The 18,505-nt window shown below is 42.7% G+C and overlaps 1 protein-coding gene across 3 annotated transcripts in view; it reads right to left on the bottom strand.

The window, feature by feature from the left end:
- Positions 1–4,091: 4,091 nt before the first annotated feature.
- Positions 4,092–18,505, bottom strand: part of Pdilt (protein disulfide isomerase like, testis expressed) — a 32,302-nt gene continuing 17,888 nt past the window's right edge. For all 3 annotated transcript variants that reach the window (XM_021167722.1, XM_021167723.1, XM_021167724.2), the window contains 8 exons: positions 17,819–17,956; positions 15,831–15,941; positions 15,626–15,751; positions 12,428–12,625; positions 9,150–9,270; positions 6,880–7,058; positions 5,436–5,525; positions 4,092–4,496 (listed from right to left, as the gene is read on the bottom strand). In XM_021167722.1, coding sequence (XP_021023381.1) covers positions 4,227–4,496; positions 5,436–5,525; positions 6,880–7,058; positions 9,150–9,270; positions 12,428–12,625; positions 15,626–15,751; positions 15,831–15,941; positions 17,819–17,956 — 1,233 coding nt within the window. In that variant the 3' untranslated portion in view covers positions 4,092–4,226. The remainder of the gene's footprint in view (positions 4,497–5,435; positions 5,526–6,879; positions 7,059–9,149; positions 9,271–12,427; positions 12,626–15,625; positions 15,752–15,830; positions 15,942–17,818; positions 17,957–18,505) is intronic.

The following is an 18,505-nucleotide window of genomic DNA, read 5'->3' as shown; positions in this document are numbered from 1 at the left end:
TCTGTCTAAAATAAGGAATAATAATAAAATAAAGAACAATCAAATCAGATTATGAAAAAAAAAACAGTCAATAAGAGAAGAAAAGAAAAAGAAAGGGCTTAAGAAACACACATGTATGCAGAGACACACACCACACATTCAGGAGTTCCATTAAAAACCTGAAACAAGAAACCACAATAAATATGCAAAGGACCTGTAGGGTAGGAAAAACCAAACAAAAGCTCCCCGACAAAGAACCTTCAAAGATGACATTGAGTTCATTTTCTGTTGGCCATCTACTGCTGGGCATGGGGCCTACTATTTAGAGTGGTTTATTTTTCCAGTGAGACTCCCTTTGAAAAAAAAAACCTAATTTTTTATTTGCAAGTCACTATCAGTTTTTTAGGGGTCACTTCTGGGTTAGGAATCAGAGTGGTTATGCATTTCTCCTTTCAGCTCTAGATCCCCATCTGGTACAAGCCCATGCAGGCTCTGTGCATGCTGCCACCACCTCTGTAAGTTCATATGTGTTCCCTTACAGTTGCGTCTTGAAGGCCTTAAGTTTTGGATGTCCTCCATCCCTTCTGGATCTTACATTCTTTCTGATTCTTCTTCTAGAGGATTTCATGAGTCCTGAAGGGGGGATTTGATGGAGACATCCCTTTTAGAGCTGAGTGTTCCAGGGTATCTCACTCTCTGGATATTATCTGGCTGTGGGTCTCTATATTTGTTTCAATCTACTGAAGAGGAAGTTTTCTGATGATGGATGAACAAGGAACTGATCTATAAATATGGCAGAATGTCACTAGGATCTATTGTATTGCTAGGTTCTTTTAGCAGAACAGTCATATTTAGTTTTCCCATAGGTCCCTGGCCTATCTGGTCTCAGGTTCTCATCTACCCAAGTGTTGTTAGGTATGGGTTTGATCTCATGGAGTGGGCCTTAACCTATCAAATATTGTTTGGTTACTCCTACAAGCTCTGTGCCATTATTACACCAGCAGATCTTGCAGGCAGGCCACTCTAACAGATCAAAGGGTTTATGGCTGGCTTAGTGTTTACATTTCTCCTTTGGTGGAGGGAAGGGTATCTTCTAGGACCATGAATATCATAATGGACCTTCATAGAGCTAGAGGCTTTATGTAGGCACCAATTCAGCTTCTCTGTATTCAGTGAGCTGTGTAGGTATTGTCTTCAACAGTTGCTGTCAGTTTGTGGAGAGACATCAAAAGTCTCGCCAATAGTCTGGATTGTTTGGGAGTTTCCATGGAACTCCTTTGGCCAACAACTTGATTAGATATAACTCATTCCTGGTACTGGAAACTTCATTTAGTGACAAGAAATGCCTGGTATGTGCTCTTACATTATCTCAATAAATAGGAGAGCAGACTGAAGTTCAGAGACACTGAGTAATATCTTCAAGGTTACGTACTTAGCTAGTGCAAACTGAAGCCCAATTTTTTTTCAAACTTATCCCTTCAGTCAGCTTTATGTCTTAAGGGGTAAACAGTATTCCATGCTTAGCCATTGAGGCTTATATTGACAAGTGGTTTCATCTTTTTCAGTAGGGTGGAGTTAAGGGGATGAAGGGTTTTGAGAAGCTGATCAGACAGAACAGGAGAGGTTCAAGTGACAGGTGGATACATTTAAAAGGATCAAAAACTTAGCTGAGAGAAGCCCTTCCTAATAGAGGGGTATCTGTACCCCATCTTTCTGCTCCCTCTCCTCTTCCCGTCTCTGAGGCTCCAGGTGCATCTGTGAAACATGCACACTGCAGCCTTGGTCTCCATGCCACTGCTTGTCATGGGCTCTGTTCCACGTGACTTAGTCTCAGCAGTCCCATGGACCCCACCTTTGACAGGCAGCCACATGTCTGTGAGGTGAAGGCAGGTGAGTCTTGCATCGTGTCTTGAATACTAAAACCTAACTCCATAGAGTCATCTGGCTCCAGTGAGTTCCAGGGCCTCAGGCTGTTCCCTGCTTCATCTAGATGTGAGCAAGTCAGGGATGGGGGGGTTGAGAGTGGGAATTTCTTCTGGGGATCTAAAAATACAAATAACCTCTGTCTTGTGTGATAGGTGGAAAGCACAGAGGTCCATGGGGGAATTTAGGAAGCACAGTTCCTACAACAATAGCCCTCAGTTGTTCTTAGAAGTTCAAATACCCCAATAAAGTGAATCAGAGAAACAGTGTAAATATGAAGCATTGAATAATGACACCCCACAAATATACCCACATTCTAATCCCTTGGACCCACAAACATTGCTTTGCAGAGTGAAAGGTACTCTACAGGTGTGATTAAGTCGGGGAGAAATGGAGGATCTATGGGGTCCTAAAGGTTGGATACAAGCACAACGGTGCTTAGAGGATAAATGCATAGGGAATGTGAGGATGGAGCATAAGGTCACAGTGATTCCAGGACCAAACACAAGCCAAGGAATGCTGGTGGCCCTCTGGGAAGCTGCAAGGCAAAGGTTTCTTCCAGAATGCACCAACCCTGATGATCCTTGACTTTTAGCCCAATGTGAAAAAAAAAATCAAGACAGGTTCTCACCCAGCAGCTTAAAATGGGCTTTAAATCATAGTCCCCCTGCATCTGCCTCCTAAGTACCAGAATTACAGGTGTGCATCAAGTCTAACCATTGAAACTGGTGTCAGACTTCTGGCGTCTGAAAACATGTGAGAATAAATCTGTGCTGTTTTAAGCTATTAAGTTTGTGTTAGAAACAATCAATACGGAAACCAGCATGGACCTGGGATAATGTCCTTACCTCATGCTTTGGGGATAACCATGAGATCATGCCTCTCAGAGAGAGGGTGCTATCTGATGATTCCATTTGCTCCACGGATATTTATTACATGTATCTACAATGTACCATGCAGAACACATACAGCAAACACTAAGAAGGCAGTGTCTATATTCATGGGGCTGGTCATGGTGGTGGCAAGAGCAGACATTGTGTGATCACTTGATAGAATAACAAAATGCTTTCAAATATTATTCTCTTGGTGAGCCTCTTAGAAATAGCAACATTTGAGATTTGAATGACCAAAGCAGAGATGAGTGAAGATGGGGCGGAGTAAGTATCCTGAAGGCATGCATTTGGGTAGAGGGAACAAACCCATAGAGAGAATTTGTTATGTTCAAAGAATATTCAAGAAGTGTGAATGGTGTATGGAGACCAGGAGACCTGAGGAGAAAAGGAGATCCATAAGACTAGACTTCTCAAGACTTTGCAGGAATAGAGAAATTGGAAATATTCGAGATGTCATGAAGATACCAGTTACAGGGTAAAGACGGTAGATACGATAGTACTGAAAGCTATAGTGTTTGAAATTATCTCTATAGCTTTAGATATGTGGGTTATGAGGAGAAAAGTGGAGATAGGGCATTGAGGACAGATCAGTTCTGAGTCTTCTGCTCTCAAGAAACTGTGAGTGACTCTACAATGCAGACAGGTTGGTGGAGTCACGTGGAAGAAGTGAGCAGAGTCACATAGAAAGAACAGGATGGCTCTCATCAAAGGAAGCAGCTGGAGTCACATAGGACGTAAGTAGGGTCACATAGGAAGAGGAGCGTTGAGTGCCATGGAGGGGAAATGGGTAAAATCATGTAGGTTATCAAGTTTACAGTAGTAAGAGACAAAGCCACAGAGGATGAGTCCAGCCTGATTGCATAATGATGGGTCACTTATTGGCATGCAGACATCTAGAGATGAGCCTGGCACTGGATCTCATATGGTGCAAACCTGTCATCACAGCTCATTTGCAAGACTTAGCCAAAATCCTGAGGGCCCAACTAGAGAGAGGTTGCACACATAGTGGCTAAAGAGAGGAGCTCTAGGGTGATCTAAGAGACAGGTGCAACAGTTCTCAAACTGTGTGGTTCTGACTGGTTAGTCTCTTTGTGCCTCCATCTCTTCATCTGCAAATGGGGACAATGAAACTGGCCTCTAGTGATATTCTAAAAATCGGTGAGGACCCAGAGAGTTATGAACACTTGTTCAGTATTGACCTAATGGCTCCCCTTGCAGCCCTGGCTGAATTCCAGACCAAGTGGCTCTTCCAGGTGGTACCAATCAGGAAAAAGAAGAGATGAGCAAACCAGATGAAAGACACTCACAAGGCTTTATTGTCTAACCCCCACCCACTCTACCATTCAATATATGGCATTGTTAGAGTAGATCAACTCAGAAACTGATGTCAGGACCTGGAACTGGGATCCTTGCTCCCTGGCTTCAGAAAAGCTAAAGTTCTTCTTTGACTTCCAGTTTTCTCTCTGGTTTTGGCTGTTCCTTCTGCTGAGCTGCTGCCTCCTCCCTCTCAGCTGTTTCCTTCCTTCTCTCCGGCTCTTCTGGCTTGCTTATACTGTCCAGCACAGGAGACTCTTTCCCTGGCCTGTCTTGTTTGCTTGTGTCCTCTATCTTGAGCAGTGGATTCTCAGGCAACTTTTCTATGAGCTGAATCTCTGGCTCAGCTAACACCTCCTCCTCTTCATTTTGCTCAATGTACAATAGCTGGTAAAAAAAAAAAAATGCGGGGACAAGAGAAGGAAGGGAAGGCAGAATAAGGAAGTATGTGTGAACATTGTAGTGAAAACCAATAATTCTGTTCTGGGTCAGCCCAGAAAGAATCATTTGTGGCTTATGTTTCCTCATAGATAAAGGCGATAAAGTGTCCAACTATGGTTTTGACCCTTTTGACAGAGGGCACACTTCTTATATGACAGATGTGGCTGCCCAGGCCCTAACTCCAGGACAGATCAGGTGATTTTGGTTTAGTTAATAAGATCCCTCTCTAGCATGCATGTTACAACTACCGAGAAATGGATCTTTTCTTTATAAATTGGGAGGAGGTATGTTTGGAACTGTGGGGAAGTGACTATCTATGGGAAGTGACTGCTTGAGAAAACTCCCAAAACAGAGGAATATAGAAAGCAGATATGACTGTCTGGGTCCAGCTGTGCCAAATGTTCTACAGGTAAATGGGATAAACACCCATGGCTGCTGAAGCAGGCAAGGAGGTGTCTTTGATATTATCAACAGAAGGCATCCTAACTGATTTAGATGGCACCTTCTAGAAGGTGACTCACTATGGCATGGTTAGGAAGAAGAGGAGACTGTGGTCACATCCATAAGGACAGCAACTCCAGAGGTCAGACTCCCATCATGACATTTGATCACCATCTCAGGAATGTGACAAGCAGCCAGCTGTTTTGAAGTCTGTATGTTACTTGAGAGTCTGTTATCTAATGACTAACATTCCTACTTCCTTGTCACAAGTTCCCATAAAATAACCAGTGAGCTCACTCAAAGTAGATGGCTGTCCAGGGCAGCCTCAAAGCCATCTCCAGAGAGAATGAGATAATAGATGGAACTCGTGACATGATTTTTTATATGGACTTCCTGGTAATTGTGTGTGGGAGAGAAAACCCAGCCTGTAGATGTGCATCTTACCTCATCTTCTTCCTCAATCCTAACCTTGACATGGCTTTCCAGGAAGTCACAAAAGCCCTTCATGGTGTGTTCTCCTTTATACATGACAGCCTAGAAAGACAGCAGAGCAGGATTAAGATGGGAGCTTCTTCCTGTAAGTTGCTCATAGAGGATTACAAAACTAAACCTAGCATCAAATTCCCAACTACCTAGACCTACCAAAAAAAAAAAAAAAGCCTTAACCTCTGTGAGCTTCCTTTTCCATGACTCTGAAATAAGGATTAAAACTCTCTCATCAGAGGACATGAGGAATGGGCCATATACAAACTACAAAGCCATACTTTATAGGTCTAACCCCTGGCTGGATTACATACCCTCATGGTCTCCTTACTGAACTCAGTTTTCTCATATGGCATTAATTCCAGGAGCTTCCCCAACTATGTTGTTGGATTAAATGAGCTAATATAGGAAATGAGCTTAAAGCAATGCTTGGCTTACGGTAAATACCACATGCATTTGCTCTTATGAGTACCAGGTATTAGTAGCACTGTAACAATAAGGAAACTGGTTGTTATTTTATAAAATGCTGCATGGTCAGCAAGCAGTCATAATAGTTCCCTTTCTTTTGTGGGCCTTTAAAGGGGCTTTTTAATCATATAACTTAAGATTGGTGGCTCTTAGCCTCGGCCTATCAATCTAACCTCATTTTCTCCAGCTTCTCTACAAGCACCTTCTGCGCTGGGATGAGATCATGTGCACTCAGTGCTCTAGTCGTCCTGCCCAACTTATCACTCAGGTTATACATCCTACCTATAGTGTCCATGACCCCTCCTATAATCGAATTTAAATCTCTATGATTCTCCGGAGTCCCAAGTTTGCATAAAGACTTTAGTTGTATATATCCTCCAGATTCTGCATCCCCCCCATCCCGACCCATTTCATACATAGATGGACCTATGTCATTATGATTTTTCCTTCCTCTCAGCCCCTCATCTCTGGAAGAAGGATCTTGACTCAGGCCTCTTTGGTTGATATCACCTTCCATCTACCAAAGACCCGCAGAGAGTCTGGTTCTCCAGCCCTGGTGATGGTTGGGCATGAACTAGGATTCCCAAGTATAAAAAGGATTGTTGATGTCTGGCATACGTTCTTTTATCTGGTAGCATTCCATCCCTATATTCCTGTACAGACATCCTTTATTCTCTGTAGTCTGAACTACAGAAAGCTTCAGCCTCTGTCCAATCAAAACATCCATATCCAGTTGATATGGAGATTGGTCAACAATAAGGATTATCAAGTTGTATTCAATAATATGTCTTAGAACTTGCATGAAATATGCTGGAAAATATGAGAACATACTATGGACAAGAGCCAAGAATGTTCGGTAGAAGGCTGAGCTGGAGAGAAGCTGCGTTCCTGGTAATGACCTAACATTTTCAACCATGTGGTCCTAAGAGTCTCTCACCTCTTGTGAGTCAGTAGGGAAAAGCCTGAAGAATGGATACTGTTCTGGGTTCGCCAGCTGAATGTCATTTGCTGTTATGTCAATCTTAGCAATGATGACTGTGGAGTGGTTTTGATACTTTATGCCCAACTCTTCCAGCAGTGGTAACAGCACCCTGCACTTCTCAGACCAGGGTGCATCTGGAAAAGAAGGACGTTTCTCAGCTCCTGCTGCCCAGGACTCTGGAAGCTGATGCCAAATCGCACCACTGCTGTCTTCTTGCCATGTATCTGCTCAGCAGGCTACACTCTCTTTTATTTAAAGCTTATCTTTATATCTCAGTATATGATTACTATTAAGTAAATCAGAATAAAAATTAAGCCTAGTCCTGGTGCTCCTAGACACTAACATTTTCCATGCATTAATATGGTCTTTGAAACCAAACAAAGTAAAACAAAACAAAAGTTTCCCTGTTAGAATAGTGTTCCACTGAAGCTGAAGAGAAAACCAAGGAAAACATCTATGCCATTGTTATGTTTGAGGGAAAATGATGTGTTTATAGCACAGAAGTTAAGCTACTTGCCCAAGGTCATCCAGAGAATTAAGCAAAGGGAATGGGATCGGAACGACAGGTCACTTGGCCTTGATTGGACTACAAATATGGCATGGTATAAAGTTACATAACATATATTATTATGTAACAATTGAACACGCCTTTCAGTCCCTTGGAAGAAAATATGCTCAGGATGCTAAACAGGTATGTCTTAAAATTGTGACAACTACCCTTGGCGGGGGACACTGGCCTTTCTTGTGGAAAGTTCCTTGAGCTTTGAGTGGCCCAGACAGCTGGCCCTTTGGAAAGAGACCAGAGCAGAGATCCAAAACAGGGGAAGCCAGACCTCACTGGTTTGCCCTCATCTGAAGTTCAGTCCTCAAGTTTCGCTCTATGGGAGGAATGGCCTCAGAGGCCCTGACATAGTACTTTTGCAAGCACATCTATCCATTTATCAACCAAGTACCCCCAGTGACCAAACCTCCTGCCTGCAGCACCCAGACACCCCCTGGAGCTTAATAGGCCTTGGCTAGGAACATGGAGGACTATAATGGCTGAAGCCCCAGGGTGCAATCCAACAGCCCTGCTTCTAAGAAAATGAAGCTGCTCTTGCCTTTCATCAGAAGCAAATGAGTGTTCTCAGAACTCTGCGTGTCCTGGAAGTAGAGAAAGGCTTCCCCAGCTCAGTGATGAAAGGGAGCAGAGAGCTATGACTCAGCTATACAGCTCTCAGAAGCACCTTCAGCTGCCAAGTGTCTGCTTCATTGAGGTTGTGAAAGGGTGCACGATGGACTCGGCACAGGGATGGTTTTACTTTGGCTCTTAGTACTTACTGTATGACCTTGACCTGTATCATGGAGAAAGTCAATGTGCCTTCCTCACCACCTTGCTATACCCAAGCCTAGCCTGGTGCACCAGCTCACTAAATGCTACCTTTGCCTGTCTGAAGTAGCTTTGGACTCAACTTCTTCAGTGTCTCATGGAAAGAAAGCTCTAGTTTGGAAAGGCTGGCATATAAAACAAAGATGATGGGAAAGGGCCACAGTCCTTAGTCAGTAGTGGAAATAATTATGCTGGAGTATCAGCAGTCACTATTTGTAGAGTGCTTGCAACCTGCCATATACTATACAAAGTCCTTGACATGAAACATGTGTGCCCCTACCTTACAGGAACATTGGATGAACCAGATAAGGTCCAAAGTAGGGGAAATGTGGGTGATAGTATGTAGGTAGGTGCTGAAGCCAGACTGAAAATGGTCAAATCCAGTTTCTAGCACTTATGAGTGATAATGGGAATATTTTTTTGGCTGAGATTCTATTGAGTGATCCATGCAGGGAAGCACAGCGGTAGCTGCTTTCAAGAGGATTTGGTAGGTAATTAAATGACGTAGGTATACAGTGAATTGAATCAAGTCTGAGTCCTAACATACTGTTGGATCCAACAAAGTCATGTTAGCCAGCCATGTTACCACTGTTACACACTGTCCTAGGCCTGGATTAGGTGGAGAGTATTCATACATGGGAAGAACTAATGTGGGGCCTTAAGCTGCCTATGGCTGCTGCCATCCTGAGCTCATCCTTTTGAGAGTCGGGAGATAATCCTAAGCAGGGTTTAGAGACTGTACTGTATGACCTTGACCTGTATCATGGAGAAAGTCTGTACTGGCCAAGAATTCCAAAGTCATACTTGAAACCTTTGGGAGCCCTTAGGTTCTCACTGTCTTTCTGGAGATACTTACAGAACATCACAAACACGTCCTTTTCCTTATCGAGGACGACCACATTGAAGTTCTTCCCCACGAGCTTCTTAACTGGCCCTTGGTCCCAATATTTTGGAATCTCTTCACTGGATTTGTGTATCTAGGAAGCAAATTCAAGAGGTCTAACACTCCTCGCTACAGAAAAGAACAAGCCACTGGGGTTCCCCACCTTCACTATAAACAATGAAAGGCTTTGTCTTGGAAAGACAAGCTCTCTTAAAGGATTTGAAAGGCAGAGATAGTCACAAACCCAGTGACAGCTCAGCACTGTCCAGAGCAGCCTGGGGTCAGGGCACTGAGAGGGACTCAGAGCTCTAGGCTGTCATTTATTCACACACAATTCTTGGGATTCTCAGATGACAGTGAGACTGACAGTGAGACTCGTGTCACTAGCTTCTCAATTAGACTGCTCACAAACAATGGCTTTCCTCATTATACTGTGAGAGTCAAGATCAAGTTGATTCCATGCCGGTGTCCCCCTACCTCATCACTACTTTCCCTCTTGGCTTTCTTCAGCTATACTGATCATCAGTTGCCCCAAAGCCTAAGCCACTTCTGACTGGTACCTTTTGCCCACTGCCTAGAAGGTCTTCTCTGAGTTCTACCCTCTGTCTTCTTCTATCCAGTTAACTCATAGTTATCCTTCAAGATGCTCTTCGGAGAAATGCTTTGGTATTTCCCAAATTATATGAGGTCCTGCTACCATAAGTTCTTTGAAATGTCCCCTTATGTGGCTTTCAGAATGAGCATTCACTTCCTCTTTTCTATTCTTCTGCCATTCTAAGTAGTATGCCATAAAGGACTTCTTTTCTTCCCTTATCAAGTATCTGCTCATAGAAAGACCTCAGAAAAGAGCACACAGGGAGGGACCGACCCATAGTTCCAGCTGCATATGTAACAGAAGATGGCCTTGTCCAACATCAGTGAGAGGAGAGGCCCTTTGTTCCTGTGAAGGCTCGATGCCCCAGTGTAGGGGAATGCCAGGACAGGGAACTGGGAGTGGGTAAGTTGGTGGGCGGGGGGTAATGGGGGGGAAGTTGGAGAGGAAAGGGGATAGCATTCGAGATGTAAATAAAGAAAATATCTTATAAAAATAAAAAAATAAAGTAAACTCAAGAATTTTTAAGTGGATGATGGAAAGAGTGAATTCAGCAGCTGTTTTGGCTTAAAGAAAGTTCTAGAAATCTTAGAATCTATTTTTCTATACTATCACTGACTCCTAGGTATCTCTTGAGTCTATACCTGCTCTTTTCCATTTCCCTGTGACTGCTCTAGTCTAGCTAGCCCATACTTCTCATATAGATTCCCTCTGAATCACCTTCAAAACCTCACCTATGCCTTTCTTTCCTACAATTAAGGCTCCATTTTTATCACGGAAATCTGGTTTCTTCTGGTATATGGAATGCCAAGTCTTTCATATGCTTATGAAGTCCTTGCCATCTGGCTTCTGTCAAACTCTTTAAAGCCTTCTCTTTAGTGATGCTATCCCTCCTCTACCTCATAGACTCTGGAAATGACTTGAAGGTGTTTTCACTGGAAGTATAAAGGCAGTGGGAAACCAGCCATAGAAGATGAGCTACGATGCAAACAATGAAGAATTAGGAATTAGGAATAGGTAGATCAGACAGAAATCACTGGTCAGGTGGGGAATGTTTATCTGTGTTCCAGGAGCACAAGAGAACATGTTGGCTTTTGAATGATGGAAAAACAACTTGCGTGTAACTGGAGGGAAGAGAGAGGCTAGGGAAGGTCTCGGGCACACTGTAGATGTGGTAACAGAATGTGAGGATGCCTCTAACATAAAGACTTCTCTTCCCTTGTTGGTACATGGCTAGAGGGCTGAGCTGAGAGAGAAGGTAGGAATGGGACTGGAAGAGAAATTGACCTAAAATTAAAGAGGTTTATAATTAAAGAGGTTAGAGAGATTTATACAGAGATGCTGAGAAGACATTTCTTGGTAGAGGAAGGTTTGGTTGATGTATCTACAAGGTCGGTCAGTTTCTTAGTGAAGTTACTCATCTCCAATATTACTATAGAAGTAGAATAAAACTTAAGTGGGCTCAGCAGGAGTTGGATTTTTGCCTGGAGGTGTATATGTATGTATGTATATGTGTGTGTGTATATATCTTCTATACCTTCAAGGTATAGAAGAAATGGAACATGGAGAGGATGAGAAAGTTATCAGAGGTAAGGGGAAAAAAAACCATAAAATCCAAGTTTGTGGAGAATGGCACCCTAAAGACTGAAATAGGAACCAAAGATCAAAGGTCATGGGAAGGGTGAGGCTCTTTAGCAGTGTGGTCTGTGATGAAGTGAACTAAGAGGAAGAGAAGCTTGAAATGAGGCCTTTGGAGGAACTTCCAGCTCTGGGTTATGAGCCTATGAGTAGGTGGCTGAGATGGTATGGACCTGTCAATTCACAGAGAACAGAGATAAGCATGTGGGATGTCAGTGTCTAGGAAAGATGGTAAAGCAGATAGCCTGCCCTGAGGGGCTCATCAAAGAAAGGGAGATGACCAGAGGAAAGCAATCCAGGATGGAAGTAAGTGGTGTGATTGATGCCAAAGGCATGAAGAATGGTTTGGACGCATTGGAAAGGACATCAGGTAAGTCAGAGATGAGCTCCTCTCCTGAGAAGGCTGAAGAGGAGGCAGGGTCCCCATGGAAACAGATAGACAGGAATAGAGCAGCCAGAGATGTTATCTGAAGACTCTCCATATACTCCTGCCATTATCCAAAACATGTTTGGAGGATTCTCTGTTTACTCTCAAAGATGTTTCAGTTTGTAAAGTAAATACTATGCCGTCAGCGTCTGCAAGGAAGGGTGCTTATGTTTTAAGTTCCTGAACCTACACCTCTCCAGCCCCCACACACCAAAGATCTCTCTCTGAAGCTCTGAGGCTAACTCCTGGCTGCTGCTTGTTCTATCTCCTTCTCTCTTAACCCTAGGTCAAAGGGATCTTCTAAGAAGAGGCTGTAAGGATGAAGCCCTCCTTTCGATGACGAGTCAGCTCTCTATAACAGATGAACTTCGCCTAGGAACTTTCTTTATGACTGAAGAACTTGCAGCATATCTCCAGTCTCGGCGTATCTGCAGCCTCAAGCTGCAGTGACTTACTGGGGGGCGGGGGGGGGGGTGGATGAAGAGACTTGTGTCACGTTGAACCTTGGCATGGTCTCTGTTCTCTCTCTTCCTGTAGATGGACTGTAAGGAGGTTTTCAGGCTCTAGTCATGACGTACCTGAGAGCAGGCTTACCTTGGCAGTTTTGCTGAGGAAGCTGTTGCAGAACTTTTTGAGGCTTTCAAAGTTTATGTCATCTGTGGGCATTTTATACCTGGCGTCAGAGCTTAAGTTCAGGATTTGAACAGATGGGACATTGACTCTGGAGATCTGGAAGTACTCAAAGATGCGTTTGTTTTTAGGTTCATCCGCATTCACCAGGACGAAAAGAATCTGCCAAATCAAGCAAAACTTCTTGTGGCTCTGGACCGCTCAGATCAAAGGAAGGGAACCACTGAGAAGCTAGGAACTAATGAAACTCAAGTAGCAAGGATTAAGGAGCAACCCCGGGCAGGCTCACTCCTATACCCATGAGCAGACAGGCAGACCCCTCAGCCTAGCTTCTATGCTGTGCATAATCCACACAGCTTCAGGAAATAAGCAAGTCCTGAGCATTCTTTCTTGTTCCATGCCTGGGTTCCCTTTGTAAAATACTGATCTCATCATACTTGCTTTAGAGGGTTGTTTTAAGAATGTGTGCAAAATAGCCAGGCAATGGTGATACACGCCTTTAATCCCAGCACTTGGGAGGCAGAGGCAAGCGGATTTCTGAGTTTGAGACTAGCCTGGTCTACAGAGTGAGTTCAGGACTGCCAGGACTATACAGAGAAACCCTGTCTCAAAAAGAAAGAAAGAAAGAAAGAAAGAAAGAGAGAGAGAGAGAGAGAGAGAGAGAGAGAGGGAGGGAGGGAGGGAGGGAGGGAGGGAGGGAGGGAGGGAGGAAGGAAGGAAGGAAGGAAGGAAGGAAGGAAGGAAGGAAGGAAGGAAGGAAGGAAGGAAGGAAGGAAGGAAGGAAGGAAGGAAGGAAGGAAAGAGAGAGAAAAAGAAAAAAAGAAAAGAAAAAAGAATGTGTGCAAAGGCCTGGTTTAGTGAATGGCAGGCAAGTGGAAAAATATTTCCCACATGTCAATTCAAACTTACTCTATGAAGGAAACACATAACCTGTTTATTCATACATTCATACAATAAATGTTCATCAAGTATCAAGTGCTATTGAATAGTTCACCGACATTTGTGCTATACAGGGAAAATGGAATCTCTGCTCTGTGGATCTTACATCCTAGTGGAGGACATGGATAAGAAGCACATTCAGATAGTGAGGGTTAGAAAGCACAACAGACAGATGGAGCAGAGAAGCCATGCAGATGAGGCAAGACATGGGCTCAGAGAAGTGAGCACACCAAGAGAAAGATTCCATTTTAGCAAACAGAACAGGGAACAGCAGTCCATCAAGTAGAAATGCAATGCAAAGGGAGGAAAGCTCTAGTATAAAAAAGAACATGAAATGAGAATGTTGTAGAAAGGACAGGCAAGTGAGACACCAGCACCATGATGGAGAGCATCATGGGTGATGAAGTCAGATGCTATGAAAGTGAAAGTGGAGATCAGAAGGGCAGTAAGAAGCTTGGGTCTAGTTTGGCAAGAGTCAAGATGGTATTAAGTCAGAGAGTGTTGGGGTGGAAATTTGCAAATAATTAGTTACAGAGAATAAGCAGGAATGGATGCAAGGAGATGAGTTAGAGGCTTCTATAGACATCTGCTGACACCTACTCTCAGGCCATTCATCCATCCAAAGGTTTGCCCAAAAGAGTCAATGCGCCAGTCTTCTGGGTTCTATGGAAACTATAAAACAAACAAACAAAAAAACAACAAAACAGAACAGACCGTTAACCTATCTAACACATCCAACAAGTACCACTTATTTCTATACCCCAGATACTATAGTCGGTGTAAAGTGGTAAGGCTTAGTGGGACAATATTAGTCAAACCTCTATCGATGGCTCAGTAATGACATTTTGAGATGCCCTCTGATTGTGGCAACAAGAATTTAGAACTCTATCTCCTGATCTATTCCAAAATAAATTCCAGCTACATTAAAGGATTAAGGGAAGAAATACAGTTGAGGGCCAGCAAGATAGCTCAGCAGATAAAGATGTCTGCTGCCAAACCTGAAACTGGAGTTCAATTTCCAGGACTATGCTGTGCATAATCCACACAGCTTCAGGAAATGAGCAAGTCCTGAGCATTTATTCTTGTTCCATGTCTGGGTTCCCTTTGTAAAATACTGATCCTGATCATACTTGCATTAGAGGGTTGTTTTAAGAATGTGTGCAAAATAGCCAGGCAATGGTGATACATGCCTTTAATCCCAGCACTTGGGAGGCAGAGGCAAGCGGATTTCTGAGTTTGAGACTAGCCTGGTCTACAGAGTAGAAAGAGAGAACAGACCCCTGACAGCTGTCCCCTGATGTCTACACACATACTGTGGGATACATATTCCCATGTGCACACATACCCACATACTAAAAATATTTTTTTAAAATATGGTTAAGTATTGACTATTATAGCTCATGAGAAGTCAAAAGAACCATCAGATCACAGTCAGTCACATTAAATATCCAAAAGTATAACACCGAGAAACAAAATAGGTTAATACTTGCAAAGGGAGTCTGTTATGGGAAGCATCTTTTGGAAAACTAGTATGTTTATACTTCAGTGCCTTTACTCTGTGTTTATATTTCAACATCATCATTTGAAAAAGTAAAGCAAAACAAAACAAAAAACCTTTCACAGTCCAGATGCAGTAAGTCACTACACATAGGCATAGGCATACAAGAAGTGACATTTCATAGCCCAGATGTATTTAGCCATTATACATAGGCATTGGGTATAAGAGGTGACCTTTCACAGTCCAGATGCAGTAAGTGTGTTACACACAGGCATAGGGTATAAGAGGTGACCTTTCATAGCCCAGATGTAATAAGTCATTACACACAGGCATGAGGATAAGAGGTGATTTCTTTCCACTGATGCTGCGGATCGCAGTTACAAGCACCAGGAATTGTACTCATTGATTTGAGTGTGTATTTTCTACATTGAAGTCAGAGTCTCTGTAGAACGTAGACTTGAATACCTTTAGCATATTTACTAAGATGAGTTAAAGACCATAGGCTTGGCTCCCCGCAAAGGAAGAATGGAACAGACTCATCTAATATAAGATAGTAGACATTATGGAGCATTGATACGTAAATTGTGAACTATACATGCAAATTATGTGCACATAATAATTCCTGAATTAATTTATAATGGAGCAGGAAAGACAACTACCCTCAGAGTCTGCTGCTGCTCTTGTACACCATTAAAGAGCTTTCAAAAATGAGCTGGGCTACAAACCTTGTTCTGGAATTCCTTTGCAATTTGTCTGTAATGTCGGCTTATGGTGCTGTACGGCTCTGAGTTTTTGGAGATAAAGAGCAGCATGTGATTCAAGATGTTCAGTTCATAAATCAGGTCCTTATTCTGGAATTGCAAGAGAAACGTGTCATTCAGAGTACACACAAGGGTCCCCGCTGTCCCCCTAGACCCCTTTGTCACTGACCTCAGGGTTTAACTCAATCACAAAGCCTGTGAGCTGTTGCTTTATGACTTGATTGAGATGGTCTTTGTTTGTACTGTCATTAATAAGCTCTTGACGTTTAACGATTTTTCCCTTGAGCCAGAGGGAAAGCATGTTAGATGGCAGTAGCTTTCATAATATATACACCTAACAGATGCAACTAGCACAGCCCCACCCCACCCCCATCCCCACCCTGGCTTGAAAGTAAAACGCTGAGGACATTGTCAGTAGTAGTACATAACCCAGGTACTTAATAGATATGAACATTGAGCAAATCAGTCTGTGTGTGTGATAGAGAATGTGACTGGTTGACAGCCCCAGCTGCCGTGCTCTGAAATCCACCAAAATACTTGCACTGAGGCTGAACACCATGTCACATTGCCACAAAACAGTGGTTGAAAGCATCAGGGATACAAAAGCAAACCCAGAACTAGAAGGTCCAGTTCTTCCTGAGAGGCACCTCCAATCAACTTCCTGTGGTCAAAGCCTCATCTATCAGCCTTCCTACTCCAAAGGGTCACACCTTTATTGTGGTCTGATGGCTCTCTGAGTTCCTCACCCCTCTGCTTTCTTTCCTAATGAATAGTTGGCATAGCTAATCCTGCTATGTAACTGCTTTCCAGAAGGATTTGAATAAACATAGGGGTCATGTGATGGCTTACAGTCTGTGAGTAGTCCATCTCTTCATCCCCACCGGTCCTAACTTGGTACAAACTTCTCTCCTAGACTCTTGAAATGCTTTCCCCACTGACCTCTCCACCTCTCCCCTGCTTCCTTCCAGCCTTCCCCGCCCCTGACACCAGCCACCCTGATGGTTTTAGAGCACAAACGATTTTTTTTTTGTCTTTGTTTTCTTGCTTCAGTGTGTTATAGTCCTGAGCTGTCCTCTGAATAAAGTTCAGCTCTTCGCTGGTCACAGCAGCAGTCCCATAATTCTAGAGAGCTCTAGCCGTCCAGCTACCATCGTCCCAAACGTGTGTATGTGTTAGTTCACTTAGCCCAAGGATTTCCAAACTATTGCTGATGTTGGAAGGTGCTAATAGTGATCTCCCACTTTTTCCCCTTTCTTTTTCTTCTTTTTATTTCTTCGTTATATTCATACCCCTTATACTTTCCACACGAGGAAATTGTGACACAGAGAAGTGAAATAACTTATCCAAGATTACTAGGTTAGTAATAATGGTCTCAGGAGATTGTTATCTAGTTAGTGCTAGAATGGAACCTTAAGTTTTACATGTACTGAGCATGTATTCTACCACTGAATCATACCTCAACCCTGGAGCCAGGATGTAAAACTAGTCTAACCATAGTGTTCAATGCTTAGCTGCTTAACATATACCTTCCTATAACATTATATGAACTGAGCAGGTTTTATCTATACATTTAGTTGTCTATGTGTGTGGTGTGTGTGCATGTATATAACAACTAAAGAAAAAGAGATTTTTGAATTTGAGAAAGAACAAGAGTACATGGGAGGGGTTGGACAGAGGAACGGAAAGGGGTAGATTATATAATTATAATGTCAAACTAAAAATTACTATAATAAAATTAGTAGATAAATAAAAATATACCTCTCTGCTCATAGATATAATACAGAATCCAAGTACTTAAAATAAATGTATTTATCATTAATAAATTAAAAACTGGCATGTATTTTCCATAATTGGTATTTGGCTTTTGATTTTATAATTGATTTGTTTTGCAGAACTTTAGATATGTAGATAGAATATAGTTAACAGTTTAATAGGGTTTGTGAAGGAACTTCCTAAATTCTATGTATGACAGATATTGGCAAAGGCGGAGAAGCTGGAAACATTTATTCGCTAAGGGGACCCAGAAAACAGATCTCTCATAAGTCAACTAGTCCAGTGACACTTAGGTCATAGCTAATGGAATCAGAGCTTGTCCCCAAATGCTATCCCTTAGTGTGACGTGAGAGGTCCCTCATGATCATTAGAGCCACGTCCTACCTTTTTAAACACCAGGACGCTGTCAAGGATCACATGGAATCGCCCGAAAGAATTTTTTATTTGTATTGCTCCAAACGTTAGTTCTGGGAAGTCCTTGATGGTGTCATAAAATAATTCTGCCACTTCTTCCTCTAAATCCTGTTTGGGAAAGACCATTCTATGGTTATCTGGAGGAGGGAGCAGTGCCTAGCTTATTTGAGGGGAAGATAGAGAGAATACTCCATCTACACCTTTGTATTTCTAAGTTCTGGGTTTTGCTAGGTGGTCTGTCTCCTTTTTAATAGATGTTTCCCACCTAGGATGACTCTCTAGCTATGACTGAACCCCACACAGCAAATTCTCACCGATCAATGACGATAACTGAGTATCTTCCTATTATTAAAAGTTGTTCTAGCCCACCGTTTGAGAGTGTTTTTAAAATCAATTCCTGAATCACCTTCAGAAGAAGTGATTCGGTTTGACTGTACACAGCAGCAAATGTGAGCTGGTATTGAGATGCAGCTGCACTTCTGGCCTTTGAGGTTCAGCATTCAGCATGAAAGAATATTTGGGGCAAGAATCCTCTTGGGGAAGCAGAAAGGGAAGAGCTCTGCCCTCTCCTCGTGTAAATATGATAGCAAAGACTGATGTCTACAGAGAGACGGAGAACTGTCGGTGCAAAGTAAATCAATTAAGGCACATGAAAAA

Source organism: Mus caroli, unplaced genomic scaffold, assembly GCF_978045245.1.
Source record: "Mus caroli unplaced genomic scaffold, Mus_caroli_1 scaffold_8, whole genome shotgun sequence".
NCBI classification, from domain to species: Eukaryota; Metazoa; Chordata; class Mammalia; order Rodentia; family Muridae; genus Mus; species Mus caroli.
The sequence above is the reverse complement of the archived record's forward strand: the minus strand, read 5'-3'. Positions and strand labels throughout refer to the sequence as shown.